This window comes from Coenobita brevimanus, chromosome 116 (genome assembly GCF_032717465.1).
Source record: "Coenobita brevimanus isolate Jiangsu-jjx chromosome 116, ASM3271746v2, whole genome shotgun sequence".
Classification (NCBI taxonomy): domain Eukaryota; kingdom Metazoa; phylum Arthropoda; class Malacostraca; order Decapoda; family Coenobitidae; genus Coenobita; species Coenobita brevimanus.
The window spans coordinates 39,478,567-39,503,829 of NC_137069.1; the positions used below are offsets into that span (position 1 = coordinate 39,478,567).

The 25,263-nt window shown below is 40.5% G+C and overlaps 1 protein-coding gene across 1 annotated transcript; it reads right to left on the minus strand.

Annotated features, from left to right (window-relative positions):
* Positions 1–716: 716 nt before the first annotated feature.
* On the minus strand, positions 717–24,637 carry LOC145418721 (uncharacterized). The gene is made up of 4 exons (XM_080287057.1): positions 24,563–24,637; positions 23,011–23,212; positions 8,784–8,936; positions 717–919 (listed from the first exon to the last, which is right to left on the minus strand). Exons 1-4 carry the CDS (start codon positions 24,635–24,637, stop codon positions 717–719), a joined length of 633 nt encoding a protein of 210 aa, XP_080143183.1.
* Between the last annotated feature and the right edge of the window lie 626 nt (positions 24,638–25,263).

Here is a 25,263-nt window from a genome sequence, read left to right on the forward strand (position 1 = left end):
GAGAGAGAGAGAGAGAATGTAAACCTGTTGGAAAACTCATATAAATCCATGACTGAGGGCAGTATCTAAAAAAAGAAAAGGCTGAGAAAGGAAGACAGGAAGAGAGAGGGAGGAGGGGAGGAAACATGAATGAAGGGAGAAAAGGAAAATTGAAAGATAGAAAGAAAAAAAAGAGCTTAGTGAAAAGCAAAGAAAGTGGGGATCAGGTGAACATCAAGGGAGACTCATACGGACACCAGTTAGAACAAATGGACTAAAGAAGCAGGAAAAAAAAAAAAAAAAGGACGAAGAGAGACTAGATGGGGACAGCTTAGAGAAAACGGGACAGACTAAAAAAAAAAAGTAGAGAAAGTACAATAGGCCAAACTCATTTAGATCACAGAGAGTGAACTACCCCATAGAGCAGAAAAGATCTGGGAAGGAAGGAAGAAATAAAAAGGCGTGAAGAAAAAGAGAAAGAAACAGGTAAGGCTTAGAGAAAACGAGAGGGTAAAATACAAGTGAGGAAGTTACATTAGGGAGTGACTCGTGTATATCCCAGATGGAACTACATCTAGGGAGGAAAAAGACCAAGAAGGAAAAAAAAAAAAAACGGAAAAAAGAAACAGGAAAACACGTGAAGAAGGAGGGAAAGAAAAAGGATAGTCACAGCTTTAAAAAAAAAAAAAAAACGAGATAATGAAAACGAAAATGGAGAAGTTAACATCAGGGGGGAGTCAGGTAGACCCCAGATGGAGGACCGCCGCTAGAGACACTGCCACTAGTGGCCCCGTCCACCGTAGACTAGAGGCTGAGTTGCAGTAGGAGAAGTCACAGGAGCAGACCCGGCGGATGAGGACCCGGGTGGTGTAGGTCTCGCACGTGTTGGTCATGATGGTGTCGTTGGTGGCGCAGTTTCGGTGGAAGCTCTCGATCTCCCCTGGGATAAAAGGAGAGGGGTAGATTATAGGGAGGCTTGCTAGCACCTCTTCCTTAGCGATTTATTTTGCATATTGCGCTTTTAATATTTGCTGGCACGCTTTTTTACCTCTTTTTAATATGGATTGTAGCAAATAAGAGAATCATGAGTGCCATGCATGGAATAAACCGGTAAGGAAAAGGTGTTAAAAATCGCCAAAACAGCTTAAATAGGATCTATGGACCACACAGACGATTGTATTCCTTTTAGATGGTCCAGGCTTAATATTACAAGAGAGAGAGAGAGAGAGAGAGAGAGAGAGAGAGAGAGAGAGAGAGGAGAAAATGGAGACAGAAATAGAAAGAGAGAGCTAGCTTCTCTGTCAACATTAATCTCACAAACAGTGTCTTACTCACATATCAGTAAACTGAAGAGAGAGAGAGAGAGAGAGAGAGAGAGAGAGAGAGAGAGAGAGAGAGTCAAACACATACTGTATACTAATCTGTTGACTACCACTACTAAGTATATTACTGATAAATAAAACCTTATCCAGAGAGAGAGAGAGACTCAGCATGCATAGGTAATGTGCTGCCAATCTGCATGAACAACACTTTGCCTGAATAATCAAAGGGAGAAAATCACTGAAGGTTTGGTCAGTAATTTATTTGCTGAACTAACGTTATTATTACTTTGTCAGTATTTCATTTATATATTTATCTCTTTATCTTTACTTTATCTCTTTTTATTATAATTACTTTATAGAAGTTTACTTTAGAGCTACTTATAAAAATGTTCTTTAGAATTTCATCGGATTTGTATTATCTATCTATTCTATCTATAGCCAGCCGCCTTAATTCCGTAAAAGGTGGCCACAGACAAATCGCCTCCATGCCGCCCTGTCCTCTGCCATTACGCTGCCCTCCCCCCAACTCAAACATCCCCTCTATCATATACCTCTCCACTCCATCTCATCCTCGGTCTTCACTTTATATTTCACTCCTCTCTCTCTCTCTCTCTCTCTCTCTCATTTCATGATAAAACTGTCCCTGAAACCGTCAAATGTTCACTGCATTTTGCATAAAACTTCCTGGTTATGTTAACACGTCCTGGTGCAAGTGAGGCCATAAGTGGTCAATTTTTGAAGTGAAAGGTCAAGGAAGGTCAAGGTAGGACAAGGTAGATCAAGGCAGGTCAAGGCAGGTCAAGGTAGGACAAGGTAGGTCAAGGTAGGACAAGGCAGGTCAAGGTAGGTCAAGGCAGGTCAAGGTAGGACAAGGCAGGTCAAGGTAGGACAAGGCAGGTCAAGGTAGGTTAAGGCAGGTCAAGGTAAAACTTTCCAATATGTTGACACTGCACTGTTGAAGAAGTTGTAGTTAACTTTTATTGTTTTCGTGAATTTTCCCAAATATTTTTGAAAGTTTATTCTTCTACAGACAGACAGACAGACAGACAGACAGACACACACACACACACACACACACACACACACACACACACAGAAGTCATGTGTGTGACATGTACTGTATTATACTGTACATGTATCATGTATGTATCCTCGCCACATTTCTTGTATTCATCTGGTCTAGCCAAGTATATGTATGTACGTATGTATGTATGTATATAAGTGTATGTCCTGTATCACACATGTATCATCTATGTATCATATTTGAATCCCCCTTGTATCCATATTAACAGTCCGCGGTGCACATGTGTGTATGTATGTATGTATGTATGTGTGTGTCCTGTATCATACATCTATCATCTATGTATCATATTTGTATCCCCCTTGTATCCAGTATTAACAGTCCACGGTGCACATGTATGTATGTATGTATGTCTAGCCTTCCCTGCGGACTCCAACCCATTACCCTAATATGTTCAACGTGATACAACCCACGCTAAACACTGCCTACTTACGCTGATATACTAACGTTCTTACTCTGATATACTAACCTACATACTTACTCTGATATACTAACCTACTTACGCCCATACTTGTTTGTTTACTTACTTGGAGGTATACTTACTCTGAACCTACTTACATACTCTGATATACTACGGTAGCATACTCTGATATAGAAACCTACTTACTGATATACTTATCTACATACACTGATATACTAACCTACTTACTAACCCTGATATATTAACCTACCCACACTGATAACCTAACCTACTTACATTGTGATATGCTAACACATCCAGGCTTACTTACCGCCACACACTAATTCACTTATACAATGGCCTACTTATACCAATATACTCACTGGCTTACTCCAAGGCATGTCTGTTTACTTACCAGAGGGCCTACTTACCCTAATACACTAACCCACTTTGAGACCAACCAACAATAATTGCCAGTCTACTTAAGCTTATTAACATATCCACTCCAGGCTGTGCTTCATTATCAGTACTTACATATAGAACTACTTACGGTTGTTATATTTATGTGTATTTCCCTTCCACACTGACCAACTTCACCATCACCATCATCATCATCATCTTCATCATAATCATCATTATAATCATTATCATCATCACCACCATTACCATTACCACCATCATCATCATCTTCATCATCATAATCATCATTATAATCATTATCATCATCACCACCATTACCATTACCACCATCATCACCATCATCGTCATTATCATCATCACCATTAACATCATCACCATCACCATCGTCATCATCATGATCATCGTCATCACAACCATCATGATCATCACCATCTCCATGATCACCACCACCACCACCACCACCACCATCATCATCATCATCATCATCGTCATCATTACTATCACCACCACTATCATCATCGTCATCATCATCGTCATCGGCTTCGTTATTATCATCATTATCATCATCATCATCATCATCACCATTATTCTAAACAGGACGAAAGCCTCTCACTTTTCTCCACTCTGACCTATTTACTGTCAGCCTGTTCCATCCAATCCCAGCAAATCTCCGCATCTCATCTTTCCATCTTGTTCTCTGTCTGCCACTTCTTCTCACTCCATCTCTCCATCTTGTTCTCTGTCTGCCACTTCCTCTCACTCCATCTCTCCATCTTGTTCTCTGTTTGCCTCTTCCTCTCACTCCATCTCTCCATCTTGTCCTCTGTCTGCCACTTCCTCTCACTCCATCTCACCAGCTTGTTCCCTGTCTACCTCTTCCTCTCACTCCATCTCTCCATCTTGTTCCCTGTCTGCCATTTCCTCTCACTCCATCTCTCCATCTCGTTCTCAGTCTGCCTCTTCCTCTCACTCCATCTCTGGGCTGCCACTCAGTTACCTGGTTGTTCATCTGTTATCTCTTTTACAAAGGGTGTGACCTGCCCACATCCATTTATGCTTTTGGACTGTACTGATTATATCCTCTACTTTCCTCTATTCCCTTATCCAGGAAGCTCCCTTTTATCTTTATATGTGACACCTTTGTCTCTCCATGTGACACCTTTGTCTCTCCATGTGACACCTTTATCTCTCCATGTGACACCATCATCTCTCCATATGACACTTTTATCTCTCCATGTGAGACCATCATCTCTCCATATGTGAGGCCTTTATCTCTCCATATGAGACCTTTATCTCCCCATGTAACACCTTTGTCTCTCCATGTGAGACCATCAACTCTCCATGTAACACCATTAGCTCTCCATGTGACACCTTTGTCTCTCCATGTGACACCTTTATCTCTCCATGTGACACCTTTATCTCTCCATGTGACACCTTTATCTCTCCATGTGATCCTTAATTATAATCCTCTCCATTCCTCTCTTACCATGCCAAAATTTATTCTCTCTCCTTAACAAAAATGACAAACGAAAAACCTTATTCAAGCCGAGTACGTTAAAATCTCAAATGACTGTAGCAAGAGACGAATTTGGAAAGCTTAAATACTTTATCTAAGAGGTATAATAAAGATGAATTTGTTACCTTTACTCGTTTATGATTTATGAAAGGTTTTTATTGGGGTATTAGGCTTCTTATTCTTCTTTTTCTTCATCATCATCATCATCATCATCATTCTTCTCCTTCTTCTTCATCATCACCATCATCATCATCATCATTCCTATCATTATTATTATTATTATTATTATTATTAGTAGTAGTAGTAGTAGTAGTAGTAGTAGCAGCAGTAGTAAGTAGTAGTAGTAGTAGTAGTAGTAATAATAGTAGTAGTAGTAGTAATAGTAGTAGTAGTAATAGTAGTAGTAGTAATAGTAGTAGTAGTAGTGGTAGTAGTAGTAGCAGAAACAGCAGCAGCAGCAGTAGTAGTAGTAGCAGTGGTAGTAGTAGTAGTACTAGTCAATCAATCAATCCATCAATCGTCTTTATTTCGTATCTCGTGATACATAAATTATAATATATTTCATCATCATAAATACTATAGATACTCCTTTACAACTGAATTTAATAAAATATTTACAATAAATAAATCCTTAACAATCAGATCGAGGAGTTGATCCAATTTCAATGATTAAAAAAAAATAAAAATAAAAATAAATCCAATATATACAATTTGCATACCAACACACTCAGTATCAACTGTTATACATCTTTTTCAAAATTTACATTAACTCCACGCCAATTATTTCCTCATGATTTTGCACCCACTGAATTCTGGCATTTATAATGTCCACAGAGTTATCCAATATATCTATCTCAAATTTATCATAAAAATATTTCAATAAACGAGGAACATGGTGGCCAGAGGACTGATAAAATAACCTAAAAACCGCATTATTCTTTCTACTTAGGGCTTTACAATACCTAGCTTGCACTAGGGCAACATGGTGTCTAAGTAAAAGGAGTCCTGCTGCCTTGGATATACTATGATTACTTATTAATCTTGGGACATTATATATTTTCTTAGGAGCATTTGCAAATGCACTTTCAAAGCTTCTGAATACATTGCTTCTAAGCATATCTTTCATATTCCAAAGACTTAAACCATAGTCAGGGACACAGTATGCTTTAAACAAATACAGTAACGTCTGTGCATTAACGTTCTTAAATTTTCTAATTACTGAATTAAATTTAGTAGTAGTAGTAGTAATAGCAGTAGAAGAAGCAACAGCAGTGTTGGCAGTACTGTAGCAGTATTACCATCATTATGATTGATTATGTGTGTGTGGATGACAGGATGAGAAGGTGTGTAATGGATGCTAGAGTATATAGAGGTTGGAGGAGTGGACTTTCTGACCACCACCAAGTGGTGGTCAGAATCAGTGTTCAAACGAAATGGAGAAGTAGAAGAAGGGAAGGACAGGAGGAAGTAGTGTATGCAAGGAAGGTGGAAAGGTTACAAGAGGTTGAGAAAAAGGCAGAATATAAGAGAGAAGTCGAGGAGCGATTGGGTAAATATGGATTGGATGTGATGGGGGAAGTGGAAGGTGTATGCAGGATATTCACAGAAGAAATCTGTGCAACATGTGAGGTGGTGTGTGGGGTGAAGAGAAGACGGAAGGGGATGCAGGGAACAGCATGGCAGAATGAAGTGGTGAGACAGGCTGTGCACAAAAGAAGAAAGCATGTAGTGAGTGGATGAGAAACAGGGGTGTGGAAGAAGTTGAGAGACGGAAGAGAGAGTTGTATGTAGAGAGGAGGACAAAGGTGAAAATATTTATAAGAGAAAGAAGAAAGTCGATGAGGAATTTGGAAGGAATTTCAGAGTAAAGTGGAGGGAATGTAAGAAAATGTTCTTGAAAGAGGTAAAGAGAGCTAGACAGGGTGCCAAAGAAGTTAGCTGGGGAAAGATAAAAATGGTAGATTACTAGTGGAGAAGGGAGAAAAAGTGAGTAGATGGTGAGAACACTTTAACGAATTGTTGAACATAGAGAATGAAAGTAATGCGAGTAGAAGTGGCTGGGGAATGGCTGGGAAACAGAGAGATGTGAGAAGAGAGGAAGAAATCAGTAGGATGGAAGATGTGGAAGCAATAAAGAAAGTTAAAATAGGGAAGCCTCAGGAATTGATGGAGTGTGTGGTGAAATCCTGAAGCATGGTGGAGAGATAGTAGTAGAATGGATGTGGAAGATGTGCAGATTGGCCTGGGAGGAGGGTAGAGTCCCGGAGGACTGGAAGTCAGGTATAATTACTTCCCTGTACAAAGGAAAAGGGGAAAAAGAAGTATGTGATAATCACAGGGGTATTTGTCTTCTTAGTGTAATGGGAAAAATATATGGTAGGATACTTATTAACAGAGTTAGGGAAATAACAAAGGAATTAATTGGAGAAGAACAGGGAGGTTTTAGGACGGGAAGAGGCTGTGTAGATCAGATATTCATTCTTAGACCTATAGTGGAAATGTTTCTAGAGAAGGGAAAGAAGTTGTATGCAGCCTTCATGGACTTTGAGAATGCATATGACAGGGTGGATAGTCACGGATTGTGGAAAGTATTAAGAATATATGGAAAAGATGGGAAGTAGCTGAATACCGTGAAGAGTATGTATAAGGGTGCTAAGGCTGCAGTGTGTATGGATAGTGAACAGAGTGAATTTTTCTATTTGAAAGTTGGACTGAAACAGGGATGTGTCATGTCCCCATGGTTTTTCAATCTGTATATGGATGGGGTTATAAAAGAGATACAAGGCTGGGCAGCGGATGTTGTAGTGGCCCTAATGAGAGAGGGCAGTGTTTGGAAACTCCCTGTACTATAGTTTGCAGATGATACTGTGTTGTTAAGTGAAGACGAAGAGGAGCTGCAAGGCTTGGTGGGTGAATTTGGGAGAGTATGTAAGAAACAGAATCTAAAGGTGAATGTAGGGAAGAGTAAAGTTATGGTCTTCGAGAGAAGTGAAGTCAGTGAATGTACAGTGAAGTTAGATGAGGAGGAAATGGAAAATGTGAGTGTGTTTACGTACTTGGGTAGTGTGATGAGTAAGGATGGAAATTTAGAGGGTGAAGTGCTGGAAAGGGTACAACAAGGAAGAAAGGTTGCTGGTTCCTTGAAAGCAGTGATAAGAAACAGGGAAGTGAGCATGGAAGTTAAAAAGTTAATATCTGACAGTATTGTGTTACCAATTGTAATGTATGGAAGTGAAGCTTGGACCATGTTGGAGAGACAGAAGTCAAGAGTGAGAGCAGTGGAAATGAGTTATTTGAGAGGTGCATGTGTAGTCACATGGAGAGATAGACTGACAAACGAGGAAGTGAAGCATCCTTGTGGTGTGGATGTGGATGTGACAGGAAGCGTTAGGAGAAACACATTGAGGTGGTTTGGCCATATGGAGAGGATGGAGAGTGAGAGTCTAACGAGGAGAGTGTGTGAGTGAGGTGGAGGGGGAGGGGCAGAGGGGAGGCCAAAAATGAGATGGAGGGATGGAGTGGATAGGAATATGAGAAAGAGGAGTGTGAGCTGGGAGCATGGCAATGAAATGGCGGGGGATAGGGCGACATGGAGGCGATTTGTTTGTGGCCACCCCTTACTGGATTAATTTTCTGGCAATAGATAAATAGATTATTATTATTATTATTATTATTATTATTACTATACGTACTAGTATCATTATTATTACCTTTATCACATCGTCTTCAATAACCAACCCTTTGCATATAACAAAAGAAAATTAAAGTCCACTGGTCGTTCACGCATTTTTAAAGGTTTTCATTGACCTATAAACCTGAAGCGAGAGTGGTTAATTAAACTCATAACTTAGAAATGCAGAAAAAAAAAAAAAAAGAGAAAGAAAACATGAGAAAGGAAAAAAAGTTTAAGGATGTTTCTTTTTTGGTGAGATGATGTAAACAGAATGAGGGTAGTGAATGGATATGATGCATCGAGTGGTAATGAGAGAGAGAGAGAGAGAGAGAGAGAGAGAGAGAGAGAGAGAATCCCTTGTGTGAGAAATTAGAGCTAGCTTACACTCTCACCATTAATATCGTAGACGGTCACCGATTCACAGCCCAAGTCGCAGGATCCGGACTCGATCTGCTCCTCAGTGAAGTTGGCGTCCATGCAGCCGTCTATCCTCGAGCTGTTGCTTCGAGGAGAGTAGCTGCAGAGGAAACACTCCACGCTGAGGCCTGGACGGGCAGGAAAAGGAGGAAAATATGGTAGGAAAATTGGGTTGGAATATTGAGTAGGAAATCAAGATAAAATGTGATGATGATGATGATGATGACTTGGGGCAAGTTGCTGCAGAGGAAACACTCCACGCTGAGGCCTGTGGGGGAGGAAAATGAGGAAAATCAGCTAGGAAAATGGGGCAGGGAAATTGAGTAGGAAATCAGGAAAAATGTGATGACGATGACGATGATGATGCTGATGATGATGATGGTGATTTGTGGAGAGTAGCTGCAGAGGAAACATTCCACGCTGAGGCCTGGAGGGGTAGGAAAATGAGCATAATCTGGTAGGAAAATTGGGTAGGGAAATTGAGTAGGAAATCAGGAAAAATGTGATGAAGGTGATTATTTGGGGCAAATTGCCGCAGAAGATACATTCCACGTTGAGGCCTGAGGGAGAGAAAAATCAGGAAAATCAGGTAAGATATTTGGGTAGGAAATCAGGAAAATATGGTAAGAAAATTGGGTAGGACATCAGGAAAATATAGTAAAAAAAATGGCTGGGAAATCAGGAAAATATGGAAATAAAAACTGGGTATGAAATCGGGAAAATATAGTAAGAAAATTGGGTAGGACCAGGAAAAATGTGGTGGTGGTGATGATGATGATTGTTCGAGGAAAGTAGCTGCAGAGGAAACACTCCACGCTGAAGCCTGGAGGGGTAGGAAAATGAGGCAGGAAAATCAGGAAAGGTGATGATGATGATGATGATGATTCGAGGAAAGTAACTGCAAAGGAAACCCTCCACGCTGAGGCCTGAGGAGGAGGAAAATGTGGTAAGAATGTTGGGTAGGAAAATTGGGTAGGATATCAGGTAAAATGTGGGGGTGGTGATGATGATGATGAACTGTCGCTTCATCTCACACTGGCGCGCATCACACACACACACACACACACACAGACACACACACACACACACACACACACACACACACACACACACACACACACACACACATTCCCACCCTTACCCCTTCACTTCCATATCCCCCTCCCTATCCCCCCACCCCTCTCCCTATCCCCCCACCCCCACCCCCATCTCACACATTATAAAAACTGCCTTCGTCTAAACAGCAGTTTCATCCCTTGCCCAGACAATCACAAGGCTCAGTTTAATGTAAACTGCTGGTCGAGAAAGCTGGGCCCTTTACCTCGTTGTAAAGGACAAAGGGAGGAATTAAGCACCTGGCAGAGAAAAGGAGATTCCGCCTTCTGCAACACACGCAAGGCTCTGCAACACACGCCCAGGTTGCACGGGTTTATTCTCCTCAGAATTTGGGGATTAAAAGAGAAGATTAGAACAATTTAGAATAAAAGGATTTAAATGTACAAAATAATAAACACCCTGATTTACTGCATGGCGTGTCTGGTGCTGGAGTGGGAGCCTTCTTGCGGTGGCATCCGTATGACTATATTTCTTTCACACTAACTTGGCCCAGATTTTCGTCCTATCGTAGCTTATTTCGCTAAGGTCAGTAACTGGAAAAGACAATACTACGACTTTACATCCTATCCACAACACATCTTCGTGACTAGCACCATAATCTAGTGTTAATATGGTGCCACAAGTTGGAATTCAAGATGGAGAAATGGCAGTTTTAGGCCAAGTTAGAGTAAAACGAGTATTGTTGGCTCTGCTGCTTGGTTATAAAAACATCCCTCAACTCCCGCTCTCCATGCCCACTGAAAGGGGATGGTGGACCGCAAGAGGAGGGGAACTTAAGTATGCAGCCCACCGAGTTCATGTTCAGATATGCCTGGGATTACAGCTACTACTACTGCATGGATTTTGGGATTATACTTAGAGGTAAAAATATTCCAATTTGTTTAGATTAATTTACCCACATAAACATGGCGGAGCGTCACCTTGGTTACAAATTCTTGCTGTTGTCAGATGGTAAAAGCCTCGTAGGAAATAACTAATGAAACCTATATATAATTCGGTGATTCGCTGGGACTGGATGAAACAGGCGGACAGTGAAGAAAAGTAAATAATAAATAAGTGGGAGAGGTCTTTGTTCTGCATTAGACTGACTCAGCCTGATGATGATGATGACAATGATGATTATGATGATGATGATGATGATGATGACGTTCATATTTTTCCTGTGCTACTAAAAGACAATTTTCGAAGTAACTGCGCAAAGGAGTTTTAAAGGAGCTTTGTACGGCTGCGTGTGTGTGTGGGGGGGGGAGTAACTCAGTGTGTACGTGTGTGTGCTCGCTTGTGCTCGGTGTGCGTGCGCTGGGGCGAAATGCAGATTAGTTGAGAGTTGCAAATGACCATCATCCGCTTCAGTTCCTTGCAACGCGAGGTCACAAAATGGAAGGCAAATAATTAAGTCACTGAGTACATTTGGCTGCTTTATTATGTGACACGATGTTGTGTGTGTCGAGAGAGAGAAAGCTAGGAAAAAAGAATAACGAGTCTCTTTTCCGTTAATTTGGGGAAAAGGAAATGAGACATAAAGCGGCTTAGAGAGAGAGAGAGAGAGAGAGAGAGAGAGAGAGATCACATCCAAGGTACAAATGCAGACAAAAAAGAGAGGCTTGATATATTTCCTTGCCCATAGATACAAATGTTCGCCTAGTATTTCACCTCCTCTGCTTCTCACATTCCTCTGCTGGCTAAGATGAGGGAGACTTGGTTGAGATATCATTAGGATCAGGGGTGTCGAAACAAGGGATTATATGGTCGATGGGCGAGGTAATGTCACGGTCATAATCCCCTGCCTTGTCCTTATTGTCCTTTGAGCTGTAGGGAAAATGGATCTGGCACGGTCCTTCTGCAGGGGAGCTGATGATAGGTGGAAGAGGCAAGACTACGACTCCCCAGGGTTGTATCCAAATTCGTCACTGGGAATGTTTCATACAAAAATACATGAAAATGCACGAACTAGAACACACACACACACACACACACACACACACACACACACACACACACACACACACACACACACACACACACACACACACACACACACACACACACACAAGGCAAAAACAAACACAGCAAATTCAAATAAAGTCAGAGCGGCGGAAAACACACTGCAAATAGAGGAGAGAAGTTGCATCGTTCAGGACTCTATCTCAACACGATTTTTATTCACATTCAAAAACGAAAAGAAGTAAAAATGCAACAAATTCGTATCAGATCAGAGCAGCGGAAAACATACTATAGGGTGGGGCAGAAACACCTGACGGTTTCTATTTTTTTTATTAAACCAGTGCGTTAGTTAAACAATTTTATTATAGTCACAGAAAGATTCAGAAATATATTGTGCTTAAGCTGATATGTTAGTTTTAAATCACAATGCAGGATCCGACGTAGGTTCCGAGGACTAATCCCGAGTGCCAGGGAATGGCATCGAGCTGATCTTGGGCTTCTGTGGATGGCGTCTGGGACACGGATCACGTTCTCATGTGTACAGGATGATCAACGGCGGGCAGGATGATTTGAATTTCGCACAGAACCATCTTCACGCCATTTCCTTACCCACAATGACACAGTGTTCCGAGAAGGTGAGATTCGTGTATTAAAATGTCTCTGAAACGCCCGCTGTATAGCCGTTGCCAAGTTTTTTTGATGAACTTTTCTACTGGAACAACACGCTCCTGTATAGACCAACGATCCATGCTGACTAAACTCCAAGTAGTGAACTGTGAGACTCAAAAAGTCACCAACGAACCAAACCTGTAACGAAATCAACATTTTAAAAACCGTCAGATGTTTCTGTCCCACCCTGTACATACAGAAGTGAGGTGTGACATTGTAAAGCGCTGGCCATTGTCAAGAAATATTCTCCTTATAATAAATTCGTCTGGTAATATTAAAACCAAAAAAAAAACAAGAAAAATATAAAAAAATGCTGTGAATTCAACATAAACTCAGAACGACGGGGAACGGTCGAGACAGAGAGGTGAGAGGTAGCATAGTTAAAGCACTGGGCATCGTCAAAAAAAAAATCTAGTTATAATAAATTCGTCTGGTGGAAAAAAAAAAAACATAAAAACGAGAATAAATACAGCAAAATTCAGAAAGGCGGGGAAAGTAGGACAAACAAAGGTGAGTGGCGTCGTCGTCAAAGCACTGGTCAGTCAAGAAATTATTCTGTTTCAGTATTATCGCCTGGAGTTAAAAAACACACACACACACACACATAAAAAACAGCAAAATCACATAATCCTAGAAAAATGGGGAACGTGCTACATACAGAGGTGAAAGGTGGCGTCGTAAAGCATTGGGCAGCGTAAAAAAATATTCTAGTTTAATACAACCATCTTGTGGTACAGGGTGACCCAAAATGAATGCAAGCCATAATACTAGGAAGACGTAGGGGAATCATTCATGGGGAGAAGTGGTTCCAGCAGGATGGGGCCACCCCACACACCGCAAACCAAACGTTGATGTGGCTGCGGCAACGATTCAAAGGATCGACTGATCAGAAGGAGGTGTGACCCTGAGTGGGACCCACACTCAGCTGACCTGAATCCCCGAGGTTTTTATCTGTAGGTTTATCTGAAGAATCACGTTTGTGAAAACCATCCCCAGACAATCAGAGACCTGAAAACAGAAATCAAGGCCAACATCAGAGCTAACTCAAGAGAGGAGTGTGTCTGTGTAACTGACAACTTTGCATTCAGGAGCTCCTGCGATGTCAAGGTGGTCATTTGGAACACATTTTGGAAACGTCATAAAAAACAGACCATAGGAACTGCAGAACCCAAACTTTCAGGACCGTTTTGTTATCAACTCAGCTTAACATGAATGCAAATCTAAAATCTCTTATCAGTTGTATAAATGACACACTTTTATGGGTTGCGTTCATTTTGGGTTACCCTGTATAAAAGCACACAAAAAGCGATTTTTTTAATATAAATAACAGAACAGAGGAATGAAAAAGAAATGAATAAAAACATAATCCATACAATAGATTACTGGCGTCCTCCATTCATAAAAAATCTGGAACACTTGGACTTGAACAGGTGTAAGTTGAAGTTTGAGGGGAAAGAGCTCCTGGGAAGTGGGTTCCAGAGAGATGCAGTTCAGGGAATAAAAGGCTTCTGATAGGCAGAAGTTCTGCACATATCTTTGTGACATTTCGGTCATGAGTGCTACCAGATGCCCATGTAGCATGAAGGAAGGCATGGAGACGTGGCACAATGGACGCAACTTCGTCTGAGCATTTGCCAGAAAAGTATCTGTAAAATAATGCAAGGGAGGCAACAATCCTTCTTACTTGTAGGGGAGGCAATTTTTTTGTAATAGCAGGATTATTAATAATTCCAACAGCTTTCTTCTGAATATTGTCTAGTTGTTTTAGTGCAACTCTCCGCATCCATTCCACAAGAGTGAGCAATATTCTTGCTGAATGCGCACATGACTCTTACAAATAATAGCAAACTGCTTGTCTATGAAGAAGTTACCGACCCTGTACAGTATTCCATGTTTCTTTGAGACAGTTTTAGCAAGTGATCTGCCAGGAGAAATCCACCTGTGGGTATTGTTAAGTGAAACACCGAGAATTTCAATATTTTAGAGATAGGAGTATTAGAAGTATTGAAGCTGCTATATGAATCTGGCAATATCTGTGCATTAGTAAACTGTATATATTTGGTTTTACTAGCATTAAATGATACACGGTTATTTTTGTCCCCATTCAGTGATCTTTGATAAGTCTTGATTTATGGAGATGGTTGCACTGATTTGAGATACAGAGATATTAACTCGAGGCGTCCCGACAACATATGGATACGTTGCCACATTTTGTCACGGTGACACCCAACAACGTAGCCATACATTTTGCAATTGCGAGGTCCGTCATTTGCATATTTTTCAAGTTTCATGGGTGATTTTTGGTAGGCATATGTGGGAGACCTTCCTCTACCTAACGCCTGGCGGAGATAATGCCTGGCCCCACCTGACCCACCTCCCCCCCCGCACACCATTTTCTAGGCAATTCATCTGTTAGCAGTGACCTGACCAGTAAAGACATGTCGCACCATGGTCTTTCCAATGACGAAATTCAAGGTGAGAGTGATTCCTGAGGTGGAGGACAAAGGAAGAAATATGCCAGAGGAAGAAACAAGCAGAAGTGATGAGGCAGTAATGTCGTAAAAGAAGGTGCCATATGTTGATGTGTTTGGTGAGTGAACAATGCTTATATCACCTATAGTACTGTCTGAAAACCAGTATAATCTTGTACTACATATAAATTCGTGGCTCAATTGGTAGAGAGTTGGCTTGTAGTCCTAATGGACCCGGGTTCAAATCCCGTTGGAGCAGGGAACAGTTTATGGATTTGAATTTCATTAAATCAGACTTTACTGATCCACCAGAAGACCCGCCGACATGTCGTAAAAATACCCCCGCTAACACCAATACACCAGTCCTGTATGAGACAGCCCTAGCATGTATTCAATATGGATGGTGGGTGTTGGCACCAAAGTGGTGACATGTAGAGGTGTATGGTATGTAGGAGGACTGCTGGGCCTTGATAGCAGGCTGTGAAGCCTATGCCCAGAGTCGGACACATAAAAAAAAAAAAAAAAAGTTATGAATGGTTTGGAATAGTTACCCCTCGCATAGAAACCGTTTTCTCTAGAGCCTGGCCTGAGAGAACACGGTACCAAGGTAATGGTACTCTTACCTGTATGGTATTTCTAAACAAAACTGAGCACTTTCTCTCTGAATTTTCGATATTTCTCATAAAAAGCGAAGGTTTTAGCCAAGAAAAAAAAATCAAAAATCCGCTGGGATTGGGGGGGGGGGGGTCATTGGTGAAAATTTTGCTGAAATGTGGCTGGTTTAACTTTGTGAATGGGTGTTTGAGCGTGAATGAACTGTGAAATGTTGAGTCATCTGCATATGAATGAATGGGATTGTAAGTGACATACGAGATCATTAATATGAATTAGGAATATGGTTGGCACCAGAACTGATCCATGTAGCATGGTGGCGTTAACTGAGTGGATATTGGAATATACATCATCTATTTTTTTTTTTTTTTTTTATCACTGAGATATGAGGAAGGATGAGGAACAAAACAAGTTAGTCCATGGCAAGGGGACGGTGCTACAATCTGTCGAAAGCTTTAGAAATATCAAGGGCTACTGCATGAGTTTCTCAACTGACTGATGGATAGTGTGGGTCAGGAGATTGATTATATCAATGGTGGATCTTTAATGGCGAAAGCCATATCATCTATCGCTAATTAGGCTACGTTGTTGGATTTAAGGTGTTTAAGTATCTGCTTATTAACCCACCCAATCCCGACATTTTCTGAGCTTTGGTCCGCCCCAGTCCCGGCTTTTTTGGACCTTTTTTTTTTTTTGCTCAAATATTCGCTTTTGGTCAGAAACTAAGGAAAATCACAAAGACTTGGGTCCAGAAATGGCTTACCTGGAGCACCTAAGTTTGACAGGTACTGCCATGTTCTATGAGTAGTCTTTTCGCCGTACGTTTTCTATGATGGCACGGGTACTCTGAACTGATGCAGTATACGTTTATTATCATGTATTCATATGTTGGAAATATGTTTACCAGAAGTATATTGGGTTTTATACAGAAAAAAATGAGAAATAAGGTATGTACCATTAAGCGACCCTAGCGAAATCGGTCGATTATGTCACCGATGGATATCAAACATCGTTATTTCATCAGCTATTGTATTTTTCCATGTTCCATATTACTTCCACAATAACATCATACCATTTTCAACTTTACATAATTGTCTGTACATATTTTGAGGCATTATGACAAGAATTAGCATAAAAGTAGTGCATATTTACCAAGTGAGATCATTTTATTTCATGCTTTTTTCAACTCAGATTCTATTTTTTCACCTTTTAGATTACTTATAACATAATATATAACCCACTTACATGTTATACAATTAGTTTTATAGATGTACTTGCTTTACGAAAAGAATTAGCATAAGAATAGCGCTTATTTACCAAGTGACAACTTGGTCTTTCATGCTTTTTTCAACTAAGAGTCTATTTTTTCACCTTTTTGATTACTTATAACATAACATATTACCCATTTACATGTTAGACAATTGCTTTTACAGAAGTACATGCTTTATGAAAAGAATTAGCATAGAAGTAGCGCTAATTTACGTAGGTAAATCATGTCATGTCATTATTTTTTCACCTCTGAATTTATTTTCTCCCCCTTTATAGTACTTCTCACATTACATTCTGGTCTTTTCCATGTTAGACATTTGCTTTCACAGTAGTACACGATTTACAGTAAGCCTTATCCTAATATATATATATATATATATATATATATATATATACAGAGAGAGAGAGAGAGAGAGAGAGAGAGTGAGGTGGGATGGTGGTACACTGGGAGTCAGCTTATCCCATAATTGGTGGCTAAATTTAGAGCCCTTGGGGAATTTCCCACTCCTCTTACACCATGAACAGAATTCTTCCTAGCGCTTATTTATCTACTGACTGTATGTTTTGTGACTTTCAACTTAGACTATTTTTCAACTTACATACTAACTTTACAGTAACTATACAACCTCCTATGATTAGTATCACATAAGATAACATGGCACTATTATGATACTGAGCGACACTTTATCGCGTGTGTACAGGCCTTACCACATTGCACACACTTTCAATAGTGGCTGTTATTATGATACTCACGGAAGCACGGTTGCAGGCAGAGAGCAACGTTGCACTCCACACACCTTTTATAATATTTCCAATATAACATATTACCCCTTTACATGTTATACAATTGCTTTTATAGATGTACATGCTTTACGAAATGAATGAGCATAGCAATAGCGTAACCACATGAGTTCAGGTCACTCGAAATCTAATTATTCACCTTTTATAATACTTCCAATGTAACATATTACCCCTTTACATGTTATACAATTGCTTTTATAGATGTACATGCTTTACGAAAAGAATGAGCATAGCAATAACGTAACCACGTGAGTTCAGGTCACTCGAAATCTAATTATTCACCTTTTATAATACTTCCAATATAACATATTACCCCTTTACATGTTAGACAAGTGCTTTCACCTTCCGCTAACTCACATTACGCCTAACACGAACACCACGTGGACGTGTTGCCTCCCCCACATCACTCTCGCTTTCACGAATCTGTCTGCGCTTTCCTGCCCCAACACTTTCACTTTCTGCTGCCCTAACCATCCCCACACCACTACTTCCTGCCACAGAACACATAGAAGGAACATACCTGTGGAACAGTCGCGATGTGACGTCTGTCCCAGTCGCACGTGGCGATATCTTTTCCTTCCCCAGCCAGGAAAATATGCCACCATGTACTGCTTCCTTGTCCTTGTCCTCATCCTCATCTGATGGTATGTGTTGCTGCCTAGATGCAGCATGTGGTGCAGGCTGGCCGTCCCCTGCCCTCCTATATGTTATATATTTGACCTTCCTTGGGGAAGGGACCTCCTCATCACTGCTGCTGGTAACCTCCTCAGGCTGCACGTAATTGACATCGAGGGTGTCGTCGTCCAGGGTGAATCACTATCCCCTGTAAAGGTATCCAGGGCGACTTGTATCTCCTTGTCTGATAGCTCACGATGCGCCATGTCCAACCTGGGTGACTGCTGACAGGTAAGTGGAAGATCACAGGGTCAGGTGGGGTTAATCTGGGTCTAGGGGATTATCCGCCTGGTGGCGAGTAGGTGAGGCTTGCGTAGGCGGGCGAAACAAAAATCAGGCGCAAATTTTGAAAAATGTGAAAATTATGCAACTTGCAATGTTGCCGCGTTAATTCACGTCGCCGGGACATGAGTGCACATCATGTGCGGACGTTAATTCACGTCCCCGGGACGGCGCGGGTTAATTACAATTTGAAATACTTTACCAAGAAATGACGTGATAGCTACTGGTATGTAATCAGAGGGGTCAGAGGAACTTCCTTTCTTTGGAATTGGATGGATATTGGCTTTTTTCCATGAATTAGGGACTGAAGAAGTACGTATGTATATTTTGAATAATTTAGCTTGAACAGTGGTGAGTTCTATGATGCACTTTTTCAAAAGAACTGGAGGAATTTCATCTAGACCTGGAGCTGTGTTGGTAGGTAAATTGTCTAGGATGGATTTTATGTACCGATAGCTCGTCTAAATTTTAAGTGAAACAATTTCGGGAGAGTCAAGGTCTAGTGCAGGGACATTCTGGCTGACATCCTCTTTGGTAGAATTTCTGGCAAATGTACTGGCAAGGATATTTGCATTACCATGCATGTCATTTGTAATGTTGCCATCTGAAGATTTAAGTGGGGGAATGGGTGATGACTTGTTAAAGTTGTTACTGAAAGAATGGAGAGTTGACCAGAATATTTTATTGTCATTAGGACTGTTATGTTTTTTTAATGCTTGGCATGGAAGAAAGTTTGATTTAGTGAGATTTATTACTGCTTTTGCAAGGTTTCTAGCAATTTTAAATTGACAGAGTGATTCAGACGTTTTTATTTTAAGTAAGAGTTATATTCTAATGACTTTTGGGCCTTTGCTCTGGCACAATTGCTGTCAAACCATTTTGGAGAGTTCGATCCTTTAGTGAGCTGTTGACTTGGTATGAATAAATCCATACCAGCTAGTATTGTCATTTGTGTGGGACTGGGTAGAACTTACATCACTAGAGAAGAAATACTGCCATGGTATGTCAGTGAGATGATTTCTAAATCCATCCCAGTTTGCCCTATGAAGGTGCCATCGGATCACCCTGAGAGGTTTAGAACAGGGAGGTTTGGGGGGCTAAGTAGTGAGGTTTTGATGCGATTTTGGTAGGAGGATCCAAGTGGTGACAATACTTCTGTACTGATATGGATTATTTGTCAGGAATAGGTCCAAGAGATGGGCATTATAGTCAGGATTATCTGGTATTCTGGTTGGTCGCTTTACCAACTGCTTGAAATTAAATGATTCTGCAAACAGCTCGCATTCTAGATCAGTATCATCAGTTCCGGCAGAGTGCAATAACCATGCTAAACAATTTACGTTAAAATCACGAAAAATTGGCAATTCCGGTGCTAAGAGCAAAGTTAAGGTTACTCAACTGTGTGGATATGAAGTCAAATGCACTGGGTTCTGAAGAAACATTGGGGGAGCGATAGACATCACATATATATGCCTGCACTTCTCCGCTGACGAGCATGAATGGAATTCGTAACAGTCGCTGCCACCACAGTCGCTTGACAGCGACCGGGCGGACCCTGCACCGCTAGCCCTATAGCAAAATCATATAAAATTCAGAAAGACGGCGAACGTACGACATAGAGAGGTGAGAGGTGACATCGTAAAGCACTACATATAGTCAAAAATTATTCTTGTTTAATATAAATGTCTGGTGGTGTCAAAAAGAAAAACAGAAAAAAAAATGCAGCAGAATCAGATAAAACTCAGTAACCGGGAACTCACGACAGGGAGGTGAGAGGTGGGGTCATTTCAGCTCAGGTCAGTATCATTTTCTGGTTCGTTCGCTTTGATATTAGTAGACCTGATTACCAACTCGGAAAATAATGTCTGTTTATATCAGTAGAGGGATGTAATTAATGTGTGCAGTACGTATGAGAGAGAGAGAGAGAGAGAGAGAGAGAGAGAGAGAGACTTTCTTTGAACGTGGTCTGGCTTTGAAAATAATAAGAAGACTTGTTCTCTAATTAAGAAAGTTTTAGATCAGAGAGAGAGAGAGAGAGAGAGAGAGAGAGACTTTCTTTGAACGTGGTCTGGCTTTGATAATAATAAGAAGACTTGTTCTCTAATTAAGAAAGTTTTAGATCAGAGAGAGAGAGAGAGAGAGAGAGAATTTTAATCAATGCCTTATCGTGTAATGAAATCAATTGTACTGTTAAGCCTTTGACACTGCAGTAAATTAAAACAAAATCAAGAAAAAATATTAACTCACCACCCAATTACCTAAAAAAAAAACTGTTGAGAGAGAGAGAGAGAGAGAGAGAGAGAGAGAGAGAGAGAGAGAGAGAGAGAGAATTTCAATTAATGCCATTGTAGTGCTCAGAAACCTATTGTACTGTTAAGCCTTTGACGCTGCAGTGAATTAAAATAAAATCAAGAAAATATATTGAATAACTCAGCACCCAGTTTCTTAATGATCTATTATGAGAGAGAGTGAGGAAGAGTGCCATCTTCTCTAAATCCAGAAAAATTTTTTTTGACCATAGTTTAAATAGAGAAATATGACAGAAGGACTCACGACAGATAAAAAATCCTAATAAAAGATAAAAAAAATAATGCAAAAATAAAAAACCACTTATAGAGGCAAACCTGATCAATGTGACAAGAGAATTATTATTAGCCAAAACAAGAAAATAAATAGCCAATAAACCTGCTGTTGGGGATTGCCAGACGAATGACAGTCAGGTAGGAACTGTATTGATAAATGAAAAATTAAGTCGGTTGTAAAAAAGAATTGGGGAACATGAAGATATTAAACGTATTAATTAAAAAAAAAAATGTTGTAAAAAAGAGTTGAGGGATATCATGAGAGTAAATGAAGTAAACTAGTCAGTTGTAAACAAGTGTTGAGGATTCATGAAAATAGTAAGTGATGATGAAGAAAGGAAGGGGAAAACCATTGACGGTATTCTCGTGTGGATAGCAGCTCCCTAACTCTTCTTCCATAACGATTTATTTCTGATTCTGCTCCGTTACTATAGTCTTGTGTGTTATTCGTGCAGTCTATGTCGATATTAAAGAGTTATAAGGTGATGATGATGATGATGATGATGATGATGGTAGTGGTAGTGATGATGATGATGATGATAGTGGTAGTGGTAGTGATGATGATAGTGCTCGTGGTAATAATGATGAAGATGATAGTGGTAGTGGTAGTGATGATAATGATAGTGATAGTAGTGATGAAGACGATAATTATGTTGATGATGGTTGTGGTAGTGATGATGATGATGACTAACAACATTCCACTGGGCTCCCTCATCACACACACACACACACACACACACACACACACACACACACACACACACACACATTCATTATTCACCAGGCATAAGTTATTCACACTCGGAATAATCTCCTTCATTTCCTAGCATGAATAATTGCTAAGATGCTGATGAATATTAATACTTAAAGCCCATATTCCCCAACACCTTTTCCTAAGCAATTTGGTTTGTACATTACACCTTACTGTCCTCCTCTGGATAATGAAGTTCCTTTCATCTTTTCCTAAGTGATTTATTTTGCTTACTACATATTACTCACCAAACACCTTTTCCTAAGCGATTCGTTTTGCTTATTACGCCTTACTGCCCTTCTCTATGTTATATAAACCTTTTCCAATATCGTCATACTCTGCATAAGTAACGTATAAAAGGATATTAACCAGCCTCAAACTAAAATACATCGCTAAGGAAAAGGTGTTAGGGAAGCCTCCTTACCTGACGAGAAGACGGGTCTTAGTCCTCTCATGCTAACGCCTGATGATTTTATTCAGCTGAGAGAGAGAGAGAGAGAGAGAGAGAGAGAGAGAAAGGGAGAGAGAGAGAGAGAGAGAGAGAGAGAGAGAGAGAATCTTTACTTCTACTCCATTACCCTCAAACTCTTTGGGATGCGAATCTAAGCCTGGAACACCTCGAGCTGGTGCATGATTGGGGTGGGGTAGGGTTGGGTGGGGTAGGGCCAGGTGGGGGTGTGGTAGGGTGGGTCCAGGAGAGTATAACCCCTGAAAATACGTGTTGTTATTATTAACCCTAGAACACAAACCCTTCTTTCTAGTAACGCTATCACAAAGCCCGGGTGCTTTTCACCCAAAATTGGAAAATTGGAAAAAACTACTAAATAGAGTTTAGATAAAATAAATGTACAAGAAGGAACTTTAGGCTTTGTACTTTAATTTAATATTACAAAGGAATGAAAATCACATCACTTTGTTATGGAAACTGAGTAATAAAAATAGTGACTAAACGTAGGGAAATTTTGGCTTATTTCACGAAAAAAATCACCTCCCCCCAAAATTCAGCATGTGCCTTTGGGAAACCACTCACGTCCTCCCAGGTCCTTTGGGACACCAATGAAGGGGTTGCCATGCCCCTGCTCCTGTAGTGGAAACCCGATGTTCACTTTGGTTTTCAGCCTTTGCACATACAAACCAAGGCCTACAGCAGAGACCCACGTGCAGACAGTGATGATGTATCCTTCCTCTACCATAACTGGCTGCCAAATGAGGCTACTGGAGGACTGGTAACCCTGGGAGCACGGGAACCATACACAACGGCAATGACGTCATGTGGGTCAGGTGGAATTCACCCAGGGTTTGTGTTCTAGGGTTAAGTACTTGAGTGTTATTTGCCAAAGTTCTTTACTAACAAAAACAAAATCCAGAACAAGAACAAATCCAGCTCACGTTCCTCCCATCAACCTGGCACTTGGACGCAAGTGAGAGAGAGAGAGAGAGAGAGAGAGAGACCTAGGATTTTTGTTTTCTTTTTTCCTTACCCGGCGTTAGTAGTGTTGCCAGTGTGACCAGTAGCGTAGAAAAGGCCGCCCATAGCCACCGATGTGCCATCACAGCCTGTGCGAAAAAGAGAGTGAGCGAATGCATGAAAAACTAAATCGATGGAGGAAATTTAAGGAACAATTGTACCTGTTAGCTGTGGTTAGCCTGCATCCCATATTTTTGCTGTGTGTGTGTGTGTGTGTGTGTGTGTGTGTGTGTGTGTGTGTGTGTGTGTGTGCACTGTGAGTATGTAAATGTATGTGTGTCTATATGCAGTATGTGTATGTGTGTGTGTGTGTGTGTGTGTGTGTGTGTGTGTGTTTATGCACTATGCATATATAAGTGTATGTGTGTCTATATACTGTGTGTGTGTGTGTGTGTGTGTGTGTGTGTGTGTGTGTGTGTGTGTGTGTGTGTAAGTGTGCATGTGTATGGATAAATATTTTGAGAGAACCTTTATCATTGCTATGCTTCTATAGGCACTGTTTTTACTTTAACTTTATCTAGAACTGCAATCCCTCCATCTTAAACGCTACGTTAAATTGCAACGTTAGAATGTGATTGTCCAGGCAAGAAAGTACGATTTTTGAGTGAGCCTTGCACTTGGACATAAAGTTTTTTTTTTTTTTTTTACACTGGTTTTGGACAATTTCGACCTGCTGATTTCAAATGCGATGAGTGCCAGACGATAAAAGTTGAGCGTTTTTGTAGACATCTCTTTAAAGCAGGAATATAAAATCAAAGAAAAAGGCATTGGCTATCTCCTTTTATACCTATCTAGAGCAAGAACTCTGCCAAGACTAACAAATTTGTATGGAGTTTTGTAAAATTAATTTAATTTTACACTTCATTATTACTTATTATTACCAAATTGGTCATTATTGCATATTATTAAAAAAAAACTAAAGATGCTGTAATTTATAGTTGCAATCAAAATTGCTAGGGAAAGAGGTAAAAAACCTGGCCAAAAAACAAGCGTTGCTTATGCACCTTTTTTGGACATTATACCAACTGAACCAGACGCTATGAAAACTGCTATTATTAAAAGTCAACACCTCACATCATTAACTGGACAAAAATGGACCATATTCACCACTGACCAGCAGCTCTAGCATAACCTGGGTGGACCGCAACCTCTTTAGTAAATTTGTCCCAAGGGTTGGCGGTATGCACATGCTAATGAGCATTGTAGGTGCTGTAGGTGTACTGATGGCAGGAAGGGGCCTTGAAGCTATTCTAAAGTCTATATTTGCCGGAGTGCCTAAACTGCTTTCTAGCAAAAAGTTCCCCCAAAATGTAAGAGCACTGCGCCTTGTTGTAGAGGGCCTTTTGCGTCCAATACTGGTCAGTCAGGAACTTCACACAGTAATGAAGCTCAATGAATACCTTGATGCCAAAAGCCAGGAAAGTAACACAACCAAGCTATAAGTGGACAGCCTCATCAAACATCTATTGATCATGGTGACATTTGTTCGAGCAGAGAGGGAAAGTGACTGGTCACTCCATTTGTTTGCAGTGGAAAAGATGCTCCCATTTTTTTTTTCATCAGGTCATGTCAATTATGCGCGCAATGGGCTCTATTATTTAAGGTCTATGCAACGTCTTGGTCCCGAACTTCTGAAGAGGTTTGTGTCTGGAGGGCATGTCATGCATCACCAAGATGGCCTATGGAATGCTATATGGTCAGATCTCTTCATTGAGACCACCTACATATGGCAAAGGATCATCTGGCATCATAGGATCTACATTGAATGAATCCACTCTAGCCATTTGGGCACTACCTCACAGCACATGTGCACAG

What these genes read in the sequence shown, in the direction of transcription:
- LOC145418721 (XM_080287057.1), bottom strand. Translation starts at nt 24,637, where the DNA reads ATGTGCATACCGCCAACCCTTGGGACAAATTTACTAAAGAGGTTGCGG. An exon ending in AGGTTATGCTAGAGCTGCTG is followed by an intron (nt 23,213 to 24,562) that starts GTCAGTGGTGAA and finishes CCGTGCTCCCAG; the next exon opens with GGTTACCAGTCCTCCAGTAG. An exon ending in CCCAAAGGACCTGGGAGGAC is followed by an intron (nt 8,937 to 23,010) that starts GTGAGTGGTTTC and finishes CTGCCCGTCCAG; the next exon opens with GCCTCAGCGTGGAGTGTTTC.